The sequence below is a fragment of the Lonchura striata genome, chromosome 4 (assembly GCF_046129695.1).
Source record: "Lonchura striata isolate bLonStr1 chromosome 4, bLonStr1.mat, whole genome shotgun sequence".
Taxonomy (NCBI): domain Eukaryota; kingdom Metazoa; phylum Chordata; class Aves; order Passeriformes; family Estrildidae; genus Lonchura; species Lonchura striata.
Window position 1 is genome coordinate 1,181,801 of NC_134606.1, and position 24,808 is coordinate 1,206,608.

The 24,808-nt window shown below is 51.1% G+C and overlaps 1 protein-coding gene across 1 annotated transcript in view; it reads left to right on the top strand.

The window, feature by feature from the left end:
* Positions 1 to 24,808, top strand: part of EXOC6B (exocyst complex component 6B) — a 318,901-nt gene that overhangs the window by 229,142 nt on the left and 64,951 nt on the right. The window contains exons 22-23 of the mRNA XM_077782659.1: positions 3,169 to 3,310; positions 16,926 to 16,999. Of these exons, the coding sequence (XP_077638785.1) occupies positions 3,169 to 3,310; positions 16,926 to 16,999 (216 nt within the window). The remainder of the gene's footprint in view (positions 1 to 3,168; positions 3,311 to 16,925; positions 17,000 to 24,808) is intronic.

Here is a 24,808-nt window from a genome sequence, read left to right on the forward strand (position 1 = left end):
TCACTTGCTCATGGTGTGACTCCTCGTTCACTCTCTCCTGACCAGAAAGGTGCCCAGGGCAGGTGTGGGTCACCCTTCAGGTGCCTCCACAGGTGGATCTGACCCTTGCTTGGGGTGAAACGGGGTTGTTCCTGTGAAATGTTGGTCAGCAGGGACAGAAAAACCTTCCTGGGGTTTTTCCTTTGTGTGGTGTGGGGAAGGAGGGCATCCGGTGGGACATGAGCGGGCTGGAGAGGTGAGCACGGGGGAAGCTCATGGAGTTCATCTTGAGGGTGTTCCCCTGGAGAAGGGAAAATTCCAGGGAATGCTCAGAGTGCCTGGAGGGGCTCCAGGAGAGCTGGAGAGGGACTGGGGACAAGGGACAGAGGGACAGGAGCCAGGGAATGGCTCCCACTGGGAAAGGGGAGATTGGGCTGGGATCTTGGCAAGGAATTCCTGGCTGGAATTTGTCTGGAATTCCCAGATTTGCTGTGGCTGCCCCTGGATCCCTGGCAGTGCCCAAGGACATGTTGGACACTGGGATTGGATCCACCTGGGACAGTGGGAGGTGTCCCTGCCAATGGATGGGGTGGAATAGGATGGGATTTTAGATCCAACCCATTCCATGGTTCACCTGGGAGTCGGAACCTCCCAGGTTTCTCCAAGGGTTGTAAATTCCCGCTGATGGGGAGCATGAGCTACTCCAGGGATTTTCTCCTGCTCTTCAGGAAGGATCAGGAGCCCCTCCCGTGTCCTCAGCAGGGTCCCAGGGCTTGGCTGCAGAGCTTTGATTTCCCATCCTCTGCTTCCATCTGGGACATCCCAATGACACATGGAGGTGTTGAGGGCACTTGGAAAGTCCAGCTGGAGCAGAGGAGGCACGGGGGAGACTCTTTGGGATTTGCTCCTCCCGAGGGGCAGCTGTGACAGGGACAGGACCCAGGGAAGGTCTGGAACTGGGCCAGGACAGGCTGAGGCTGGAGTTCAGGGAAAGGTTCCTCATCCAGAGGTGCTGGCACTGCCCAGGCTCTCCAGGGAACAGGCAGAGCTCCAGGAGCGTTTGGACACATTGGCATGGACAGGGTGGGATTGTTGGGGTGTCTGCGCAGGGCCTGGGCTTGGATCCACAATCCTGTGGGTCCCTCCCAGCTCAGGATATTCCCTGATTCTGTCAAAACTCCTCGGCCACAGCAAAAACTCGAGTGTCTGTTGGAAGTAATGAAGAAAAATCACAGCCGGGCAGCGCCGCGCTTCCCGCGGCTTTCAGAGATGAGCAATTGGCACGAGCGGGGTTTTAAATAACCCAGTGTGTCAGGAAAGCACAAACAAATGATGGAAAGCAAAGAAAAAAGCCCAGAGCTCTGCTAAACTTTATGGTTGCCGTGCTTCGTCTTCATTTTGGTGCAGGTGTTTGTTGGGAGGTGAGTGATGGACGCTCCGGAGCCTGGGAGCGGCGGCGAGCCGGAGATGGAGCACCCTGCCCTGCAACGCACGGCTCGGCTCCTTTTTTAAATGAAAAACCCATTTTTCCCCTCCTGCTGAAGATGGATGTGGCCTGAAGATCCAAACCAACTTTGCAGAGCTGGGAGAAAACCCTTCCCAGCACAGGCATCAAACGTTGCCGTGCGGCGACAACGAAACCGGCGATGCCGAGCTGGAAACGCGGCGTAATCCCAGTTTAATTCCAGTTTAAACACGGCTTGTAAAGCGCGTCTGAGAGTCGGTGAGAGCTCCTAAGCCACGCCTTGGTGTCAGGAGAGCGTGTTCAGAGTCTTTTGTGAGTGTTTGAGAAGATAATCTCCTGCTGGAGCCGTTTTCAGGGCAGCACCATGATCCAAAACCTCCCTCGTGGCATTGCACACGCAGGCATCGGGATCGTTCCCTGAGGGTTTGGACAGAATCCCGCTCTTGTCCCAAAGGATTGCCCCGTTTTTATGGGTTTAGTCCCTGCTGCAGACCCACCTGCTGTAGAGAGAGTGAGGTTGAGGTTGGGAGTGGGTGGGAATGTCCAAGGTCAGGTTGGATGGGGCTTGGAGCATCCTGGGACAGTGGGAGGTGTCCCTGGCCATGGAATGAGATGGGCTTTAGCGTCCCTTCCCACCCAAACATTCCATGATTCCCTGATAATTAACGGGATGTTGTCTTGCCCACGTTAGGAGATGACAAGCACACTTTGAGCTCTGAGCACCCCAAAGATCTCCTGGACTGGAGCTTCTCCAGCTGCATCCAACAAGGCCTAACCCTTCCCGCAGCCATGGGCACTTCCAGAGGGGATTCCCTTGGGAGATGGTGGTTGTGACCTTGAGCGCTGTGGGAAGATCCCATCACAGATGGGACATGCTGATGAGGCTGCCCGGGCTGGAGAAGTTTTCTGTTGAATTTAACTGAGGAGTTTGGGCTGGTCTAGAGAAGTTCTGCGCTGGTGGCTTTAACTGGGGGGACTGGGCTGCTCCGGAGGAATTCTCTGCTGGCTTTAACTGAGGAGGTTTGGCTGATCTGGGGAAGTTCTCTGGTGGATTTAATTGAGGAGGTTGGGCTGCTCTGGAGAAGTTCTCTGATGGCTTTACTGAGGAGCTTTGACTGAGCTGGAGAAGTTCTCTGGTGGCTTTAGTGAGGAGGTTGGGCTCTTCTGGAGAAGTTCTCTGGAGGCTCTAACTGAGGAGGTTTAGCTGCTCTGGAGAAGTTCTCTGGTGGCTTCACTGAGGAGATTGGGCTGCTCTGGAGGTGTTCTTTGGTGGCTTTATTGAGGGGGTTTGACTGAGCTGGAGAAATTCTCTGGTGGATTGAAGTGAGGAGGTTGGGTTGCTCTGGAGAAGGTCTCTGGTGGCTTTAACTGAGGAAGTTTGGCTGCTCTGGAGAAGTTCTGTGGTGGCTTTACTGAGGAGGTTTGGCTGAGCTGGAGAAGTTCTCTGGTGGCTTTAACTGAGCTGGAGAAGTTCTCTGGTGGCTTTACTGAGGGGTTTTGGCTGTGCTGGTGGCTTTACTGGGGGGGGCTGGGCTGCTCTGCAGAAGCTCCATGCTGGTGGCTCTCCATGACGGTGTCTCCACGCTGGTGGCTCTCTGTGCCGATGTCTCCATGCTGGTGGCTCTCCGTGACGGTGTCTCCGTGCTGGTGGCTCTCTTTGCTGATGTCTCCGTGCTGGTGGCTCTCTGTGCCGGTGTCACTGACCGTGTCCGTTTGTCCTGCAGGGGAAGGTGGCCCAGACCGCCTGCATGTCGGCCTGCAAGCACCTCTCGACGTCGCTGCTGCAGCTGCTGCTGGAGGCCGAGGTGAGGCAGCTGACGCTGGGGGCCCTGCACCAGTTCAACCTGGACGTGGAGGAGTGCGAGCGTAAGAGCCCAAACCTCGTCCTTGTCCTTGTCCTTGTCTTCATCCTCATCCTTGTCCTCGTCCTCATCCTCGTCCTCATCCTTGTCCTCGTCCTTGTCCTCGTCCTCATCCTCGTCCTTGTCTTTGTCCTTGTCCTTGTCCTCATCCTTGTCCTTGTCCTTGTCCTCATCCTTGTCCTCATCCTTGTCCTTGTCCTTGTCCTCATCTTTGTCCTTGTCCTTGTCCTCGTCCTTGTCCTCATCCTTGTCCTTGTCCTTGTCCTTGTCCTCATCCTTGTCCTCATCCTCATCCTCGTCGTCGTCCTTGTCCTCATCCTCATCCTTGTCCTTGTCCTCGTCCTCGTCTTTCTCCTCATCCTTGTCCTTGTTCTTGTCTTCATCCTTGTCCTTGTCCTTGTCCTCTTCCTTCTCATCCTTGTCCTTGTTCTTATCTTCATCCTTGTCCTTGTCCTTGTCCTCGTCCTCATCCTTGTCACAGATCCAGGGGAATTCCTGCTCTGCCTCTGGGCTTTGTGAGGATTTAACTCGAGGTGGCCCACACATAAAATGGGATTTTGGCCCACGAGTTTTAAGGGTGGTGGATCAGCTCTGTTTGTAAAATGAGTATTTTATTGACCAGACAGGAGAAAAAGTTTTAATCAAAGTTACTACAGGGTATAAACCAAAAAGAATTATTAGTGCCCGGCATGAAATTATGTGTGACATTAAAGTATTTATATATATATTTATACTGGAAAAATAAATGGGATAGGTTAGGAATCAAAAGGAATGGGATAGATGAAGAATCAAAAGAATGGAATAGATCAGGAATTAAATGGAATAGGGTAGGTCAGAAATTAAATGGAATAGGATATATTAGGAATTAAATGGAATAGGATAGATTAGGAATGAAATGGAATAGGGGAGATTAGGAATTAAATGGAATAGAGTAGATTAGGAATTAAATGGAATAGGGGAGATCAGGAATTAAATGGAATGGGATAGATTAGGAATCAAATGGAATAGGATAGATTAGGAATTAAATGGAATAGAGTAGATTAGGAATTAAATGGAATAGGGGAGATTAGGAATTAAATGGAATGGGATAGATTAGGAATCAAATGGAATAGGATAGATTAGGAATTAAATGGAATAGAGTAGATTAGGAATTAAATGGAATAGGGGAGATTAGGAATTAAATGGAATGGGATAGATTAGGAATTAAATGGAATGGGATAGATTAGGAATTAAATGGAATAGGGGAGATTAGGAATGAAATGGAATAGGGGAGATTAGGAATGAAATGGAATAGAGTAGATTAGGAATGAAATGGAATAAGGTAGATCAGGAATTAAATGGAATAGAGTAGATTAGGAATTAAATGGAATAGGGTAGATCAGGAATTAAATGGATTGGGATAGATTAGGAATCAAATGGAATAGGATAGATTAGGAATTAAATGGAATAGGGGAGATTAGGAATGAAATGGAATAGGGGAGATTAGGAATTAAATGGAATAGAGTAGATTAGGAATTAAATGGAATAGGGGAGATTAGGAATGAAATGGAATAAGGTAGATCAGGAATTAAATGGAATAGAGTAGATTAGGAATTAAATGGAATAGGGTAGATCAGGAATTAAATGGAATGGGATAGATTAGGAATCAAATGGAACCTCCCACCAAAATGACCACAGTGTACTCGGAGTCCTTTCCCTCAGCCTCCAGAGGAGCAACCCCAAAGCAGCATCCCCAGTTTGGGGTAGAACCCTGCAGTGCTGCTGTGCCCCGTGGTGTTTGGGGTCCCAGTCAGGGGTGTGGCAGTGCCGAGGTCTGGGTGCTCACAGGGCTCACCCAGAGCATCCTCAGCACGCAGGATTCCAAGAATTCCAAGTTTTGCTCCTCCTTTTCCTCTTCAGCGCTGCCTTGATGCTCTCCAGACCATCCCTGCTTTTTGGGATGGAGTATTTTAAAACCAGGAGGGATTGGAGTACATGAATCACAAATCAGTTTATTTATGACTCTAAAAAGCTGGGGCTGTCTCATCCCTGGAAGTGTCCAAGGCAGGGTTGGATGGGGCTTGGGGCATCTGAAGGAGTTGATGTTCTTCACCAGTTCCGATCCTCTCTGAGGGAACTTTGTCCTTGAAGTGAGCTCTGTGCCAGGTCAGAGCGGTGGAGAGGAGGTGACAAAGGGACAGCAGCTCCTCAGGGGAGGAACGCTGTGGTGCCACCCCCAGGGCTCTGCTCCCAAACCTGCTCCTTTTGGGTCTTCGGGCGCCCACCTGAATTAGGGCTGGAATTCTCTGGTTGCCCTCAAGTTGCTGCTTGTCCTGGTCAGTGAAAGGGTTAAAAACCTGAGCCCAGGGCAGATAAAATGCTCTTTTTAGTCCTGGTTTTGGAACTAAAGTAAGGCAGAGCTTTACACCCCTACACAGGATCTTCTTCCCTCTGAGGGAAGTGGTGTGTTGAGATTCATCCTGGGATGGATCTGTTGGCTTCACCCTGGGATGAATTTCTTGGATTCATCCCAGGATGGATTCTTGACCACCATGGTTGAGGTCCCCAAGCTTGATGGGACTCCTAAGGAACCCAGGTGATCTTTGATTTTAGGGGATTTTAGGGATTTTTTTTCCCCCAATATCCACATTTTGGCTTTCCTGGTTGAGGTGGAGATTGGGATCCTGGAATTCTTTGGGTGGGGAGGGACCTTAAAACCCATCCAGGGACACTTCCCAGTATCCCAGGGTGCTCCAAGCCCCATCCAGGCTGGCCTTGGACACTTCCAAGGATCCAGGGGAGTGACTCAGTGACATCAGCTGTTGGTTTCATCGTCCCCTGGCACTTCCCATTACCAAGACAAGTTCTTCCACCCTTTATCCAACATTTTCCTGACCACATTTTGCTGCCCCCATCAACGCTGAGATTACATTTACTGCTGGGAACAATACCCCAGTAGGAATTCTGCTGTTCCCAGCACGGGTTTTCCATTTTTTTTTAACATCCACTTGCCATTTTCCAGCCCTCAGCTGATCAGCCTGGGAGAAGGATCCCAATTTAATGATTCCCACTCAGGGAATCGTAACTCTGCACTCTGATTTTCCTCCTGGCGCTGCCTCGATCCCCGAATTCCTGACTCCCATTTGTGCCCCCTCATGCCTCGGGAGCAGCTCTGCTCCCAAGGGTGTCTGCCAAGGGACGGGTGCTGGAGCTGGGAATAATGGGAAGCGTTTATCATCCCTAAGAATTCCCTGGGGTTTTTTTTTTTGGCTGCAAACGCTCCAAACCTGGCAGTTTTCTGCCCCATCCGTAACGTGGATCACAGAGCAGCAGCTCTTCCCTAAAAGCTGCTGCTGCCAAGGGAGACGGATGGGATTTCACAGCAGGTTGGAAAGCACAATTCCTTAAATTCCAGGTGTCTGGGGAGCCTGAGCCGGGAGCGCTCAGACATCCCGGAGCAGGTGACGCCGAGCCGGCAGCAGGGTCAGGGACCTGTCCCCAGCCCCGTCCCGAGGTGCCACGGGAGCAGGGAATGGAGATGGATGCTGGAGCTGGAGCCTCTCCATCCATCACCGTCAGCCCCGAGCAGACAAAATCCTTCTCCTTTCCAGCAGCAAAACTCTGCCCCTCATTCCCACGGGTCCGTCTGGTGGCTCTGCTGCGCCTGGAAATCGCTTTAATTTGGTTATTTTGGAGCAGAAATCCATCAAGGTTTGAATTTTGGGATGAGCCAGTTCCAAGGGGGAAGGGGTGCATTCAGAAAATAAGCTTCAGTTTGCAAGGCTGGGGTTTACTCTTGGGTTTTTTGGTGATTTTTTAATCTTTTTTTTTGTTCCTGAAAGCACAGGTGTGAATCTCGACATCCTCACAGTACCAGTTCATGCCTCTGCCTCTGTCCTCTTCCTCCCTCCAAATTCCCAAACCTTGCCCAATCCAGCAGTTTTATCTTGCACTTAGACATTAAAATCTGATTTTCTGTCTGTTTGGAGTGCTTCCAGTGAGTGCCATGATGAGGCAATGGGACTGCAGAGTTCTGATGCTGGAATCTATTAAGGTTTTGTTTGTGAATGCTGAAAAAATAATCCAGTTAAAAGAGAGGTGAGATGAATTAAGGAAATTTTTTTATTGTATATTAAGCATAGTTTGAAGGTGGTGAAGATAATTTTCTCTGTGTTAGAAGCAGGTCCAATACACATTAGAAGGAAAGCTGTTTATAAACACAATTGACATCAGGGGAGGTGAAAAATGTGGGGGTTTAGACTGAAAACAAAACACTGCTAAATTAATTATCCTGATTTTTGGGATCACCGATTTTCTGTCCCGTAAAAGGCATAAAAAGGGGAGTGGCTGCTGGACCAGGGAGGTGCAAGTCCAGGTGGCCAAGGGGGATTCTCAGGTGAGAGCCCACCTGCAGAGCTGCTCCTGCTCCTGGATCCCAAATCCAGGAGGACGTGGAGCTGCTGGAGAGAGCCCAGAGGAGGCCCCGGAGCTGCTCCAGGGCTGGAGCCCCTCTGCTCTGGAGCCAGGCTGGGAGAGCTGGGAATGTTCCCCTGGAGAAGGGAAAATTCCAGGGAATGCTCAGAGTCCCTGCAGGGGCTCCAGGAGAGCTGGAGAGGGACTGGGGACAAGGGACAGAGGGACAGGAGCCAGGGAATGGCTCCCACTGGGAAAGGGGAGCTTGGGCTGGGATCTTGGCAAGGAATTCCTGGCTGGAATGGAATTCCCAGATTTGCTGGGGCTGCCCCTGGATCCCTGGGAATGTCCAAGGCCAGGTTGGATCCACCTGGGGCAGTGGGAGGTGTCCCTGTCCATGGATGGGGTTGGGTGAAGATGCTCTTTAAGGTCCCTTCCCACCCAAACCAGTCTGGGATTTTGGGATTTTGAGATTCTGTGATACTTGGCAGAAAGATGAGGTTGTGATGGGACCCCTCACCTGCTCTTTAAATCTCCCCCTTCCTTAAATCTTTGGGGTTTTTTTGGTGTGTTCAAAGCACAGAAAATGCAATTTATTCATTTTTATTAATTTTCTGATTTTCCAAAATGAATCTGTTGTAGGACTGAGGAAAAGCAGTGAATTAAACAGACACCAGGAGCCAGATCTCCCATGTTTTCCTCACGTGAATATCCCTATAATCAGCATCATTTTTGGTGTGAAAGAGGTGAAAAGAGCAGAGCAGCCACGTTGTAAAAATCCTTTTAGGTTGCTTGTGGTGGGATAAACCTGGGGAAAATCCCAGCTGTTTTCCATGGCTTTATCCTGCTGAGCCCATGGAGTGTCCAGCTGGGCGAATCCTGGGGGAGATGCAGGGTGCTGAGTGGTCAGGGAGAACATCCTCTGGTGTTCCCAGCAGGAAGGCGTTTCCCAAGGTGCTTGGAGGTGCTTTGGAGCATCCTTCCATGGATTTGAGTGCTTGGATGGCACAGGGACTCCAGGGAAGGGCTGGGGGTGGATTTGGGATGTGTTGTTGGGCGGGTGCTGGGATGGCGAGGTTCTCTCACCCCCTTTTAAACCTGGACTAAGGCACAGCTTAAAGGAACTGCCTAGAAAGGCTCCGTGGGACACATCTCATTGTGTGTCAGTTTAGGAGACACTTCTGGGTTAAAAAGAGGCCAAAAAACCAACCCTGGAGAGGGAAAAAAGCTCCAAAGATTTCTGGGGAAAATGTAAATTCCCTTTTTTTCAGAAAAGAAAATTCATTTTTTTCAGAGGTTTACTTGTCTCCCAGAATGCATGCATAATCCCAAGATTTAACAATGCAATGGGATTTTTTTAACTTCTACATGCCCCACTTTGCTCTTTTTGAACTGATAAATCCATATAAAAATATATTATTTGATAAATATGTAATTTTTCCATTTCCCCTCTACCTCAGACGTAGTGGGAATCAAATGGAACAACCCAGATTTGGAGATGACGGACGGAAAATCCCAAAGAAACGGGGCTGCTCTCGTCCTAGGAAGCGTTTCCCATCTCCATAACGGGTTCCAGCAGTGGCTGAGGGGTTTTTACAATCCTCGGATCATAAAATGAGCAATTCCGTAATCCCCAAACTCTTTTAATTGCTGCTTCTTGGCAAATTAAAATCGCCCTAAAAATTTATATTTCAAATTCCGTCAAACGCCCTATTTTTAGTCGGCCCCTCTCCTGGGGACCAGCCAGGCGCACACCCAGATGTCCCTGCTGGGTTGAGGAATTCTCCATCCCTCCAGATTGTCCCAAAATGTGCCCACTTGGAATCCAGCACAGCCCTTCCACACCTCCTCCCTGCTGCCTTACTGGGAATTTCTCATGTGGAAATCCTGGGATTTGGGGGAAGTGCCAGGGTTTGTCCATGATGCTGGAGTCATCCTCTCCCTTGGCGCGATTCCAAGGACGCCGAGGTGTTCTTCCAACCTGCGATCTCCTGGAGTTAGGATATCCCAAATTGGTGTCAGTCCTGCGGCAGTGCACCGGGAAAAACCTGGATTTGGGGGGGGAAATGAGAATGTTGTCGTGGAGAGATGGGAAGGTTTAAGCAGAATGGATCAGGAGAGGAATGTCCACCCCACAGGTGCTGATCTCTCAATGTGCCGCAGGTCCTGGGGTCAGATTTGGGCACCTCCCAACCAGAGAAACCCTGAGGGGCTGGAGCCTGGCCAGGGCAGGGAACGGAGCTGGGAAGGGAATGGAGAGTTCCTGAGGAGCTGGGAAGGGGCTGGAGAGTTCCTGAGGAGCTGGGAAGGGAATGGAGAGTTCCGGAGGGAGCTGGGAAGGGGCTGGAGAGTTCCTGAGGAGCTGGGAAGGGAATGGAGAGTTCCTGAGGAGCTGGGAAGGGGCTGGAGAGTTCCTGAGGGAGCTGGGAAGGGAATGGAGAGTTCCTGAGGAGCTGGGAAGGGAATGGAGAGTTCCTGAGGAGCTGGGAAGGGGCTGGAGAGTTCCTGAGGAGCTGGGAAGGGAATGGAGAGTTCCTGAGGAGCTGGGAAGGGAATGGAGAGTTCCTGAGGGAGCTGGGAAGGGAATGGAGAGTTCCTGAGGGAGCTGGGAAGGGAATGGAGAGTTCCTGAGGAGCTGGGAAGGGGCTGGAGAGTTCCTGAGGGAGCTGGGAAGGGAATGGAGAGTTCCTGAGGGAGCTGGGAAGGGAATGGAGAGTTCCTGAGGAGCTGGGAAGGGAATGGAGAGTTCCTGAGGAGCTGGGAAGGGAATGGAGAGTTCCTGAGGAGCTGAGGGGGCTCAGCCTGGAGCTAAGGAGGCTCAGGGGGGACCTTGTGGCTCTGCACAGCTCCTGCCAGGAGGGGACAGCCGGGGGGATTTGGGATCTGTTCCCAGGAACAGGGACAGGACGCAGGGAATGGCTCCTCACTGCCAGCGGGCAGGGATGGATGGGATCTTGGGAAGGAATTCCTGGCTGAGAGGGTGGGGAGGCCCTAGCCCAGGTTGCACAGAGAAGCTGTGGCTGCCCATGGATCCCTGGAAGGCAAAGCTGGACCCCAGCCTGGCCTTGGACACTTCCAGGGATGGAAATTCCACAGCCTCTTGAGCTGATGGTGGGATGGGCACGGTTCACATTTGCTGGTGTTGGTGTTTAACGATCTGAGAACTTCACATCTGCCAGGACACATCCACTGCACACCTTGGGTTCGGGTCTGGGAACCCGTGGAGATCCGTGGCCCAACTCTTACAGATTGAGCCAGTCCAGTGGATTCTGTTCCAAATTTCTTGGCACGCGTCTCCAACATCCTTCCAAAGAGCTCCTTCTCTTCAACTTGAACAACATCTCGTGGTCAGGCCCTGAGGCGTCCCTCCCTGGGCTGTGGGTGCTCCTCAGCCCAGCCAGTGTCCCATGACGGGGACACTCCTTGCTCTGCAGGGCCAGCACGCCAGGCCTTTGTTCCATCAGAGGAACGTTTGATGGGGAGGGAGGGAAGTTTTCCTTTAATCTGACCCAGTTCAGAGTGTTTTGGGTGACTCCTCCCTCTTCCCACAGCTCTCTGAAACTACCCAGATGGGAATGAGCTCTGAGAGCTCGGGCTGTAATGGGGAACAGCTTCAGAGCGGGGCTGTGTGGGAATGGTGTGGGAGAAGGAGAAGCTCAGTATGGAAACGGGGTGAAGGAGACGCTCCGTGTGGGAATTGGGATCTTCTCTCGGTTCCTCTTGTCTCGATCCCTCCCCAACATTTCTCACCTTTTCCCACCTGTGAGCTTCTCCAGACTCCACGCATGGATTTGTTCTTCAGCCTCAGTGTCCTCAAAGTGTCACTTTGTTCCTGGGGATACGCAGCAGGAGGTCCCATCACTTGGCTTTTCCAGCATGGCCTTCCAAGGTTTTATCCAAGGAGGTCCCATCACTTGGATTTTCCAGCATGGCCTTCCAAGGTTTTATCCAAGGAGGTCCCATCACTTGGATTTTCCAGCATGGCCTTCCAAGGTTTTATCCAAGGAGGTCCCATCACTTGGCTTTTCCAGGATGGCCTTCCAAGGTTTTATCCAAGGAGGTCCCATCACTTGGCTTTTCCAGGATGGCCTTCCAAGGTTTTATCCAAGGAGGTCCCATCACTTGGCTTTTCCAGGATGGCCTTCCAAGGTTTTATCCAAGGAGGTCCCATCACTTGGCTTTTCCAGGATGGCCTTCCAAGGTTTTATCCAAGGAGGTCCCATCACTTGGCTTTTCCAGGACAGCCTTCCAAGGCTTTATCCAAGGAAGATGGCTTCAAGGTCCCCATCCTTCTTCGATGAATCCTGAGATGGTTGATTACCCAGATGTTTTGTGTGGCCACGAGCAGATTGGTCCATGTTCCCTTCCCTGGGACCTGCTTCAGCCTCCGTCTCGCAGGTGCCATCACAAATCCCGCGTAGTTCAGAGGAAATCTTGCCCTCAAATGATGTTTTTGAGGGATTTTTACCGCTCAATCCATGCAAGGCCCTGTCCCCGCGTGCGCAGCCGCGCTGGGGGCACAGGGAGATCCCCCCGTTGGCTGTAATTAATTAATTTACAGTGGATGTCTCTTTTCTGCCGTGCCTTTGAACTCTTTATTCTTTGTCCATTGTAAAGGGCTTAACGGTTCCTGTTCCTTGATTCTTTCATCAGTGAAATGTTTTGGAAGAGAGGTTGGAGTCCCCCTGTGACCTGCCCTGGGTGGCCCAAGCCTGTAGACCTTGCAAAGACATTACTTTTTTGGCCTGAACACAAACCCCTCAAACCTTTAGCCTGGCTAAATGCTTTGTACAAACAGCCGCATACTGATCTGCTCTATTCTCCGGTGATTTTCTGCTCAAGGGGCTGCTCTGTAGGTTGCTTGCTATGTTTGCCACTTGCCTTGGTCGTGAAGACAGTACAATAAAGGAATCCGACAGTACTGAGGCCAACGCTGCGCTCGGTTGTTCCGAGGAAATTGTCCTGAAATCTGCTTGAAGAGATTAAACCCAAGAAGAACTGGCTGTGTCTCTCCTCTAAAGCTCCGCTCTCCTCTTTGTTTCTCCTTTTTTGCTCCGAGACTTTGTTCATTCCTCCTTCAGAATGGGTTGGTGGCATTGGTATGTAAAGTGTGACCTGCGATTACAGGAGGTGCAGCTCCTTCTCCGGCAGCCCAGGGGAAGCATTGCATTCATTCCTCTGCAGCTTTTCCGAGTGTCTGCGCCGAATTCCTGTTCTCGTTCCTTCTGGGATATGAAAAATATCAGCTCTTACATCATTTCTTCTTGGACACGGAGAATATCAGCTCCTACATTATTTCTTCTGGAACACAAAGATCAGCTCCTATATAATTTTCTTCTTGGACACAAAGAATATCAGTTCCCACATTATTTTTTCTTGGACACAGAGAATATGAGCTTCTACATTATTTTTTCTCTACATTATTTCTTCTGGGACACAGAGAATATCAGCTTGGGTGTCAACCATAGAATCCCAGAACTGTAGGATTTGGGTTGGAAAGGACCTTAAGGAGCATCTCATTCCAGCCATGGGCAGGGACACCTTGTACTAGAAGGTTCCAGATCTTTGTTAATTCAGTGTTGATTAATGTTTTGATGTGAATTGCTGTTAAGTGTTGGCTCAGTGTGTGACCATCCTAAGTTTTGAAGTGTCACTCCGTAACTCTCCCAGCTTGATCCAGGAGCTTCCTTAGGAGTCACAGATTGGCTTGGGATGGATGGGGCCTTAAAGACCATCTCATTCCAGCCGTGGGCATGGACACCTTTCCTTAGAAGGTTCCAGAGCATTGTTCATTCAGTATTTTGGTGAAAATTGCAGCTTAAATCAGTGTTGGCTCCATGTGCAACATCCTAAATTTCGAAGGGCAGTGTCATTCCATAACTCTCCCAGCCTTCCTCCAGTGGGTTCCTTAGGAATCACTGATTGGTTTGGGATGGAAAAGCCCTTAAAAGCCATCCAGTTTAGGGTGGAAAAGACCTTAAAAGCCATCTAGTTCAGGATGGAAAACACCTTAAAATCCATCCAGTTCCAACCTTTCCATGGGCAGGGAACTGTGGGAAGGGACAGTGGGCAGAGACAGCAAAAGGTGAGCTGCTGAGGAGCAGCCGTGTCCTGGGATGAAATCTCTCTTGGGATGAACTCTGTCTTGAGATGAAATCTCTTTGGGGATGAAGTCTGTCTTGGGATAAAATCTGTTTTGGGATGAAATCCGCCTTGGGATGAAATCTGTCTTGGGATGGAATCTGTCTTGGGATGGAATCTGTCTTGGGTTTCTCACAAGCAGCCGACAGGGGTGATAAATCCACCAGCCTTGTGAGAACATTCACAATCACAGGCATTTTCTCATGAGGGTTTTGAAGTTCATGCTTTGGGGAAGAGCTTAAATTTCCCAACTCCGTGTGTGCTCCTAAATAGATGCTGAACAGCTGTGAGGCCCTTGATCCAAAATAGAAACTCGCTTTCCTCGCAGTCCTTCCAGGCTTTCTTTTCCAGGATTTCTCCAAGCGTAATCAGGAACATGAGGTGACCCCACCCTTGGAGGGTAGGACATCGTGGTTGGGTTCCTCAGCCTGGGGATATCTCTGACCCTGAGCCACCCAGAGGTGTTTCACCTCTTGAGAAGGTGCTCGAGTCCCATTTCTCACTTCTAAACATTTTTAGTTTCTCAGGTATTGTGCTTTTCCAAAGGGTTTTAGGATTGATGTGGCTTTTGGGATAATTGTTCCAGATGGGACAGTGGGGTGTAGAGGGAACGTGTAAAGATGATTTATCCCTTGCAGATCAGAGTCAGAGGGTTTGTGTTGATCCTCCCTCCCTGCTGACTCGGGCAAGCTGCAGTCAAATTTTATAGCAAATCTACATTAAAATGCCTTTGCAGTTAGGATTAATTAAAACAGCATTTGAGGGACACATGTGAAGTCCCTCTGGGCTCTTTGCACCCGGAATATTGCAGGATTGGTCAGTGGAATTGGCTGGAGCTGAGCAGCTCTGATCTCAAGGATGGTTTGGGATGGAGCAGCCTTCAAGATCATCCAGTTCCCATTCGTTCCCCATGTTCTGCCATGGGCAGGGACACCTTCCACTGTCTCAGGGTGCTCCAAGTCCCCATGTCCGACCTAGCCTGGGACTTTTCCAGGGATCCAGGCATTGCCTCGATTCCTTCCTAACATTTCTCACTTTTTCCCACCTGTGAGCTTCTCCAGAGCTCCAGACAGCCACAGCTTCTCTGGGCACCCTGTGCCAGGGCCTGCCCACCCTCCCAGGGAAGGGGAAGAACTTCCTCCTCTTCATCCCTGTCCAGTCCCATCCGGTGGAAAACTCCAAAGGCACAAACATGGATGGTTCCTGCTGACTTCGGTTTGTGCTTTTTCTATCCAAAATCTAAATATGAACAGCCACATCCGTAATTTCTGTTTTTATTTGCTCATTGCTCCTTTTGACTCATAACTTCAGATGAAAGCAATGATTTCCCAGCCGTGTTTGCTCTTGTCCTGCAGGGGTTGTCACTTGAGCGATCGCTGCAAAGATGAGCGATGGTTTCAATCTCAAAGCTCTTCTGGCATCTGAGACTATTAAAAAGCAGAGTCTGAGAAGTCTCCCCCGTGCCCCTGGAGGTGCCTGTGTCTGGCTTGAAGGATGTTCTCCATCCCAAGGTTTTAATGGAAGGTGGAGCAAGGGAGCTGATTAATAACCCTGCTTCGCTTCCCCGAAACGAGGCGGTTGAGGGACAGGACTGAGTCCTGGTGTTTCACTCATTAATCTCTTCTTGTTAGAGCCAAGGGGCTGCTCCGTGATTGGGCTGCTCGAGGAAAGCTTTGGAAACGGGGGTGTGATGATTTATGTTCCTGATTTTGTGGCCTTGGCTTGGAAATAGGAAAACTTTTGGGAGGACAAGTGTTCAAGGCAAAGACCACCTGACATGAAATGACTTTGTCCATTGGTGCCTCCGATTAGTCAGGGAGACAAAAGGCAAAATCCTCCTTCCATATTGCCCAGCCATCCCTAATCCTCATCTTTGTGGCGCTTTAGGAGCTGTTGGAGGGTTCCTGTAGGGTGAAAACCAGGATAGATGGGCGATAATGGGCCATGTAACTGAAAAATCTGTATTTGGTGTATATTTTCCCTCCTTTCTCCCCTTTTTCCATCACACCTGGCTTCATCCCAAGAAAACATTTCATTCCTCCAGCACCTCCAGTGCCTGCAGGAGCCACACAGCTCAAGCCCAGGCAGGTGCTCCCCCTCGAGCCTTTGGTGGCGTTGAGCTGTGGCCTCACAGCCCAGGTCCCCTCAGTGCCGAGAGGTTGTGAGGAGAGCGGAGATGAAGCTGTAACCGCAGAGGGTGAAAATGAAGTTGGCCAGAACCAACCTCAAAAGACACCCTGGGATGTGTGCAGGCGTCGGCTTCGTGAGCATTCCCAAGGAAAAGCTGCTAAATGCCATGGAAGAACCCAGGTCCTCTAACATGGATCCATTCAAGCCGCTCCAGCGGTTTTAGGTTTGGTTTAAAGAATGGATTAGGAGAAAAATGAACAACCAAAGTATGAAATTTTGGCCAGATTAGGCTGGAAGGAGATAAATGTGGCCTTGGAAATATTCTCTTCGCTTTAGAAGCCAACGTTATTCAGTTGTCAGATGTCTTCATCCACCAGAAATAAAAATGCCACCCAACGGCCGCGGTTCTCCGCGTTTGGGCTGACCAAGAGGCGCCATCACCAGATCATGCAAATAATCTGCTGCCTGATAATTAATGACGCGGCCGGGCATATTTTTTTGATGAATGCTCATGGAGCCTGGTGACAGGCGTGAAATTAGAAAATTCCTTCAGCGCCCTAAAATATAAATAGCTTTCGGAACTGAAAAGAGTTTCACAGCTGAAGATTTTATTGTGTTGAGAGGAAAAACTTTTCCACCCCCATCCCCCCCTTTCTTCTGGGCGAGTTGTTTGTCCGTTCACAAAACAAATACTCTGAAGCCCAGTGCGGCTCATGGGAATAAATTTCAGGTCGAATTAGTACAGTTTCCTTGCTGTCAGGACGGTGGAATTAATGGTGTTTTGATGACACGAATTTTGAAGGGCGAACAAAGACGCTGAAGGGAGGGAGACATGACTCCTTAGAAGCGCGGTCCTCCTCTCCCCCAGCCTCTCTTGTCTTCCCTGTCATCCGTCTGCCAATCTCCCTGTCCATGGTTAGTTAAAGGCGCTTTTTATCCTCTTTTCTTTCCCACAGAGTTTGCCAGATCCGGCCCAGTGCCTGGGTTCCAAGGGGACACGCTGCAGTTGGCCTTCATCGACTTGAGACAAGTAAGTCTTTGTGTTTTTGTTTTTTGTTTTGCTTTTAAGATGTGTGACTGAAGACCATCAGGTCTTAAGGGAAGGGAGAGGAGGGGAAACGGCGTCAGTGATTTACGCCAGAGACCTATATTTCCCCCCTCCTCCTCCTCTCGTCGCTCGAAGCCACCTCCTTTCCGAGCGCTCCTGGAGATGGTGGAGGTGAAAAGGGCTGGTGGAAGGGGGCGAGGAAGAAAGCCAGGCCTGACCCTGGCCACCGGGGCCATTGTGCTGCCGTTGGCTTCTGCGGGCGCGGCGCGGAGGGACCGCGGCGACTCCGCGGCCGGTGCCGAGCAGGTGCTGGGAACAGAGAGAGCAGTGATGCAGAGCCCGCCCGCCTCGGGGACCTTTGTTCCCAGAGAATGCCCACGGAGGCGTTTGCGAGGGCGGAGGGATTTGCATTCCCCTGTGTCCGTGCCCGTCTGTGTCCCTCTCTGTGTCCCTCCCTGTGTCCCTCGGCCGCCCCCCCGCCCCATCCCCTTTCCGCAGATGCTCCCCGGCCAGGAATGACAAAGTGGCTCTTGGGGAAGATGGTTGGGGAAGGCTCCACCCGTCGGTGGCCACCTCTGGAGGGGGCCCCGTTGGAGCCAAGTTGACCATAGCAGGTACTGAGGCCTTTGTGGGGCTTGGCAGCCAATTTTGGGAAAAGGGCCATTCTGGGGAGTCGTTTGTTTGGGGAGAAATGGGCATTATTGATACACTAGGCCCGGGGGGAAAAGTGAGGTGGTCCTGTCATCTCTTGGCACTGAAGATGGATGGGTTGGAGAGAAAGTCTGAATGAAGTAAGACTCAATGACTGATGCTTCTCTCCTATTAAAACAATCTTTTTTTGTCTGTTAAACCCCCCTGGCTTTGTCCCTGCTGCCATCATGATGCAGTGCCTCTTGTTCGCGGGGTTGACGTAGTTTGCATTCTGAAAACTTTCGGGTGCCGAGGGTATTTCTTAAATCTGCATAATCCCTTGTATCGATGATCTTGCCCCTGCCTCTGATTCGTGCTGGAGCTGCTTTCAACCCGCCAGGGTTTGAGAACTCCTCAGAATCCAATTGATGTGCGGGGAGCCATCTGTCATCCCATGACACTTCTGTTAACTTTAATAACATCAGGACGCCGCTTTTCGGGCCCGGGCCCGCCAGGAACTGCCAAATTTGTTTGCAAAAGGGTCCCAGCAGCTCCATGGGAGAGGTGTGCGTTAGCACCGGGCTGTGTTGACACTTTTATCTTCATTAGCTGCTTGGCGCTTTGTTGACTGCGGCGCTCGGCGCGCCCGCGGCCTCCTGAGTGTGAGGAAATGTGGAGGCCCTGGGCCTTTCCCAAGCACCAGGCCATGAATGTGGGGATTTTGGAGAGGGAACCTGCGGCTCTTGGAAGAGTGAAACGCCTGGAAATGGCTCAGTGAGGCCGAGACAGTGAAACATTTGTGTGGTTTGTGAGCGCAAAACGCAGCCAGAGGGACCCAGCTTGGGTGAGGAGGAGGAGGAGGAGGAGCAGGAGCCTCCTCAGTCCTTCCTCCTCTGTCCAATGGGTGTCTTTGGGCATGGAGGTTTCATCTTTGTCCCAAGAGGTGCTCCAGGTTTTGTTCTTGCATCTAAAAGCAGCACCTCTGAATCTCAAAGCGAGATGGACAAGGAGTGGAGGACCCTGGGACAGTGGGAGGTGTCCCTGGCCATGGCAGGGGGTGGGACTGGATGGGCTTTGAGATCCCACCCAAACCTTTCCAGGATCCTGTGAATATGCAAAGAGGAAAAGGGAGATGCAGGTGCCAGGTGAGGATGGGAAGTCCTGGATCTCCTGGTAGTGGACGATGATGGATGAGGGGAAAATCAAGGTGTTGTACAGACAGTGGAGAGGAGCTGACCCATCCCTGACTTACCCATAGCACGGAAAGGTGAGGCAGTTCCCCCTCCCTGCTCCTGTCGCTGAGCTGCTCTGGTGGCATGTTGGAATGTGCCACCAGAGCCCATCCAAGCAAGGCTCTGGGGGCCACTCTGTGGCCACCACGCCTCCAACGCTCCCAGCACTTCTTGTTGGCCTGCAGCTCCAGCTGGGAGCAGGGAGAGGTGGGGACATCATGGATGAAGGGCTTTGGTTGCTCTTCAAGTTGTCTTGAAATTTTTCTTGTTGGACTTGGCATTCTTTCTCTTTGAAGCCATGAAATTAAACTGTAGCAGAGTAGATTAAGTGGGATATTGGGAAGGAATTCCTCTCTGTGAGGGTGGGGAGGGACTGGGATGGAGCCCAAGGTCTCCCAGAGCAGCTGGGTCCCTGGAGGTGTCCAAGGCCAGGTTGGACATTGAGGCTGGGATAGTGTAAGGTGTCCCTGTCCATGGCAGGGGATGGAGTGGGATGAGATTTAAGATCCCTTCCAGATCAAACCAGTCCAAGATTCTGTGGAATGTCACCACAATGTTGATTTAAGTGGAATGACCCAGGGAGGAAAAATGACTGGGCAAGAATTCACCAAAGTAGGGAAATTAAAGAGATTTCCCTTCCCAACATATTTCAGTCGGAGCTGCTGCAGAACATTTGTAAATCCGAGAAGATTTTCAATGTAATGGGGGATGATTAAGGGAATGACCGAAATTAATGAAATATGAAGTGATGTGAAAATGTGGTGACTTGCTTTGTGCCTTGGTGCAGATCCTTGTAGTGAGAAATAAACCCTAGAAAGATGGCACTGTTCAAAGGCATCAGAGTTTGTCCTTGTTCAGAGCAGCAGACTCAAGTTTTGTACATCAAAATCCTGGTTTTCCCCTCATGCCTAAGGAAATCAGGAGCAATTCCATCTCTGACTGGAAAAGAGGAAGAGCTGAGCCCAGAGAATCAAAATCACTATTTTGAGCAGGCAGAAATGTGAAATGGGGCTTGATTTCCTATTCTGGAACAATTCTAATTCCATAAATACCCTTAATGAAGTGATAAAGGAAGCCAGCTCCCATCTCAAGTCTTTCTGCAGGAGTGGGACTCAAATAATTAAGGTTTTACAAGGAAGGAATATTTGCCTTTCCCCTTCCACTTCCAACATTGCTCTTACACACTCAGTGCTGTATTTTAGAAATCTGAAAGAAAAAAAATTTAGTCCCATGAATAACCTTGCTGAAATTTGAAATAACCAGCTCCTCTGGATCGTCACCAAACACCACTGGAGAGCTCCAGGTGCTCCCAGGTCATTCCCAAGCCCACGTGTGGAATCATCCCCTGTTTTCCCCACAGCAGGAAGTGTTTTAATTTTTGGTTTTCATGGGTTTGTTGTGAGGACGTTGGTGCAAGAGGAGGGTTTTGTGCCGGTCTCTGAGGTCCCTGCGATCCCTGGCCACGCCGATCTCTCCTAGAAGCCAGATCAGTGCTCGTGGCCTCCTTCCAAGGAAAATCTGTCTCCAGCAGTTGAGGAATCCCACTCTGGGCTCCAGGGAGGGAATGGACTCAGTGATGAGAGCTCCCTCCTCCCAGCCCCTGCTCCTGTCCAGCCAGTTGTAAATCCCGAGTGCTCAGCTTCCTCTGCAAGTGCCAGCCTGAGCTCTGAGGGAAGCTTGGACCAAGGCAGGTGGGAACTCACCTGGACTGAGCACCTGCATGTCCACGGGATGGGCACAGGGAGGTTCCACTCTTCTCCCCCAGCACTGTTCTGCTTTGCTTTGTGCAATCTTGGTGGGTTTGAGTTTCTGCTCCTCAAACCCTGTCCGCGGGGTTAAGACAGGCAAGGTGGGATCTTGGCAAGGAATTCCTGGCTGGGAGGGTGGGGAGGGGCTGGGCTGGAATTCCCAGATTTGCTGGGGCTGCCCCTGGATCCCTGGCAGTGCCGAAGGTTGGACATGGGGTTTGGAGCACCCTGGGACAGTGGGAGGTGTCCCTTCAAGGTCCCATCCAACACAACCCATTCCATGACTCCGCTCGTCCCATGGGAAGTGCTTTGTTCGTGTGTTTTCCCTGCATTGGGATCCAGCTGTGGGATCCTGCTGGACCCCGGCCAGCTGGGAATGGGAAGTCTCCCTCCAACGTGTTCATTTTCCTCTTATTAGCCCTGATAGAGGCGCTTAATTATCCCCTCAGAGACACAATTCCCTCCCATCCCTGCTCTGTGGTAGAATCATGGAATGGTTTGGGTGGGAAGAGACTTTAAATCCCATCCCATTCCACCCCTGCCATGGCAGGGACACCTCCCACTATCCCAGGCTGCTCCAAGGCCCATGTCCAACCTGGCCTGGGACACTTCCAGGGGTCCAGGGGCATCCCTAACTTCTCCCAGGTTTGCTCCTTCCTGTGCAGTCACCAGATGTTCCCGTTTTCTCCAGCCCTACACCTTCTTATCTAAAAATAAGGAAGCAAAGCTGCAGCGTGAGCTCATCCCTGAGCCTCACATTCCAGGAGCTGGGATTCCTGGGCTCTGTGCCTGGTTTTAAGGAACCACCTGCTGCCTTGGAGGGAGCAGCCGGTGGGAGGTCACAACTCCAGTTGTGCTGGAATGGTGGGCTTCCAGCCTGGCTCCTTATCAAATACCAGCTGATAAATCAGGTGTTGGGAACCCCCTCTGGCTGGCTTGGTGGCTGCTCTAAGGACACTGGGAGGCCGGGAATTGTGTCCTTGTGTCAGGCACTGGCACAGCTCCCTAGGGAATGGGCACATTCCCGAGGCTGCCAGAGCTCCGGGAGCGTTGGGACAATGCGCTCAGGGGTGCCCAGGATGGGATTTTGGGGTGTCCCAGGTGTTGGACTCAATTTTGGTGGATCTCTTTCCACTCAGGACCTCCCATGAGATGTATCCCTGTCTCCTACTGCTTCCATGTGCTCCAGGGCTTCCATCCCCAGGTGGTGCCTGAGGGAAATCCCTTGGGAATTTGGGCTGAAGGTCCTCTTGGTGTGATGCTGGTGGCCCTGGCCACTCAGCTCTGTCACCATTTTGGTGGTGGGAAGGTGGAGCCAGTCCCCCCAATCCCTCCATGGCAGGATCCAGGATGCCCTGAAGGTTCATTCCCACCAGGCAGGGAGCTCTGAGCTGCTTTTTCACCTTGTTTTTGTATCTTACAGCTAAGTGTGGCTCCCCAGCCCTGTGCGATGCCAGGAGATGTTTGGGGAGCAGAGCAAAAACAAGACTTTGGGTGAGCCCAGGGCCATCCTGCTCAGCAAACTGGTTTGGCTGATCCTTCCCAGCTGGTTTAGCTGGGAGATGGAGCAGAAGCTGAGAGCCGCACGCAGGGGGTGATCAATTAACCGAACTCTCCCGCCAAGGTGTCTCCTCCCGCATGTCCCTGCTTGTGTCTCCAGGGTTTCTGCTGGGAGAGCAGCTCCCACGGCTTTGTTGCCACGTTAGTCACTGGATGCAGGAGGGCAGGGATGAAAAGGTGACTCACGAGGGGTTTTCAGCTCGTTTCGGTCGCTGTTTTTCATCTCCAAATTGTTCCCTTGGCTCCAGCCCCCCTCCCCCACTGCCTTGCCCGGCCTCAGCCTCAGAGCTCGAGTTCTGAGCTGAGCTCTGAATTCCAGATCTTGGAATTCTCTCGCTCTGCTCTGGCCAGAGATGGATCTGAGTGCTGGGTTTGGTCCCGGGAAGCTGTGGATCTCTGGAAGTGTCCCAGGCCAGGCTGGACACTGGATCCCCCTGAGGCACGGGGAGATGTCCCTGCCCATCCCAGAGGGTTGGAACTGGATGATCTCCATGGTCCCCAGCCCAGCTCATTCCATGATTTTGAGAATCCAGGTTGTACTTTTGGGTTTCTGCTCACCTTCAGTGTTTAGGGCTCTTTGCAGGGGAGGTTTTTACCACGGAAAGACAACATTTGCATTTGGCATCTTTTTTACTTTATAATCAGCAAAGGATCACTCAGGCTGGGAAACACCCCCAAGATCATCAACCAGCCATCAGCCTCACCCATTCTCCCTGTTTTCCTGCATCCTTCACTCCTGTGGGTCCTATCCTTGCTTAACACCCCCTGAATTCTTCCACCACTTTTTCTGCGGCCTCTGCCCCATTGTCCTGACCAGCCCCGTGACCCAAAGCCCTTTTCCAGCTCTGCATCCCCACCCGCAGCTCCCAGACGTGCCAAGGGAAATGCTGAATTCCAGAATCCCGTTAAATCTTTCCTGGCAAACACCTGGAGCACTCAGGAAACAGAGGTGTGAAGACACAGGTTCCAGTGTCAGCCCTAATTCCTCATTTCCCAGCGAGGAGAGGTTGGAGCTGGTTGGATCATCACCCTTAAATCCAGGATTTTGCTGTTCAGATCCTATCTCCAGGCTCTTAGTTACTTCAGTGGCTCCTCTCCAAGTTCCTTGCACCGGCTGATATCTCCTGGATCATTTATCCAGCGTTATTAATCACCTTCATTAAGGTGGTGCCCACAGGCCATTGAAAAGTGCCCGTTTTGCTGCTTCCTGTGCGAACACGAAGCCTGAAGAGTCTGAGGAGATAATGGAGAGCAGCAAGGGCAGGTGCCTGACTTCCAGCTGAGCTAATTACTGCTAATTAAAGGATATTTTGTTTCCTAACACCCCTGAGTGCGATGGAGTCTTCTCCAGGCATCTATAACCACATCAGCTTCCCAGAAGTTGTTGTTGTTATTATTTTTAATATTAATATTATCGCCTTCATCCTCTGTCCCACCACTCTACTTCCAAAAAACCCAAATTATCCCGGCTTTCCTGAATGCCAGGTTGCCTGGGGAAGCCAAAGCCACAGTTAATTCCTGGTGGACCTCAGGTGTGGCTGAGTGTCCTCTCCAAGGTCATCGGCAGGGGGACGTCAATCATTTCGTTAACACAAAGAAACCACCTCAACACTGGATTTCTCTCTCCAGAAATGCCTGGATTTGTGTTTTCAATCCACAATTGGAATTAATTTACCTTTGAAAATCTGTGATGTTGCAGATTTATTGAGTTAAAGGGCTGCACAAGCCTTTCCAGGAAGAAACCTTCCCCAACAGCCAACCTGAACCTCCCGTGGCACAACTTGAGGCCGTTTCCTCTTTTCCTGTTGCCTTTTCACTTGGGAGAATGGACCATTCCCTGTTAAAGTGTTGTCTCCATCCATCCCTCTCCCGCCCCATGGCTCCCTAAAAACACTTGGGCTAGGTGAAGAAACAGAAAGAAGATGGAGGGAAACCAAAATGATCAAACCCAAACCCGCAGAAGTTCAGTGAGGGGCCCTTTCTCACCTTTATTTCCTGCTCCCAATGCCACCTGATCCTTGTGCCTCGGTGCTCGCGTGTCACCCCCAGGCAGTGACACCAAAACCAGGAATTTTCCCTGGAAAACCAACGGGATCCGGGTCAAAACCTGTCCCAGAGCAGCTGGGAGACATCTAAGAAGCAGCAAGAGATATTAGGGAACTCTCCTGGGACCTCCTGAAGTTCAGGCTGAGCTCCAGCCCACAGCCCTGCTCTTCCCGGCGTCCCACACCTCTGGTGCTGCTCATCCTTCCCGGAATTCCCATTGGGAATGCTGCTCCGCGTTGAGGCCCATCAGAGATGAGCTGTAAATCTGTTTTTCCTGCCCCCAGCGTGGATCCGCGTGCTCAGCCATGGGTTGTTGGGCAGGCAGTGCCCAGGGAGCCGGCAGGGATCCCTCGGGCTGCGGCCAGCCCGGCGCTCCAGGAAGAACATTCCAGAACCTTGGCCAAACCACTCTGTTTCTTCTTTGTCAGGCTCAGGGCACTTTTTTTTTTTTTTTTTCCCCCAGTGCCCAAATCCTAACAGTGTTGGAGAAGGGCACATGGAGTGGTTTATTTGTTTTTAAATCAGTGTTAACTGCCTGACTCACAAAGGGAAGGATCCTCCAAAGTTTGGGCTGG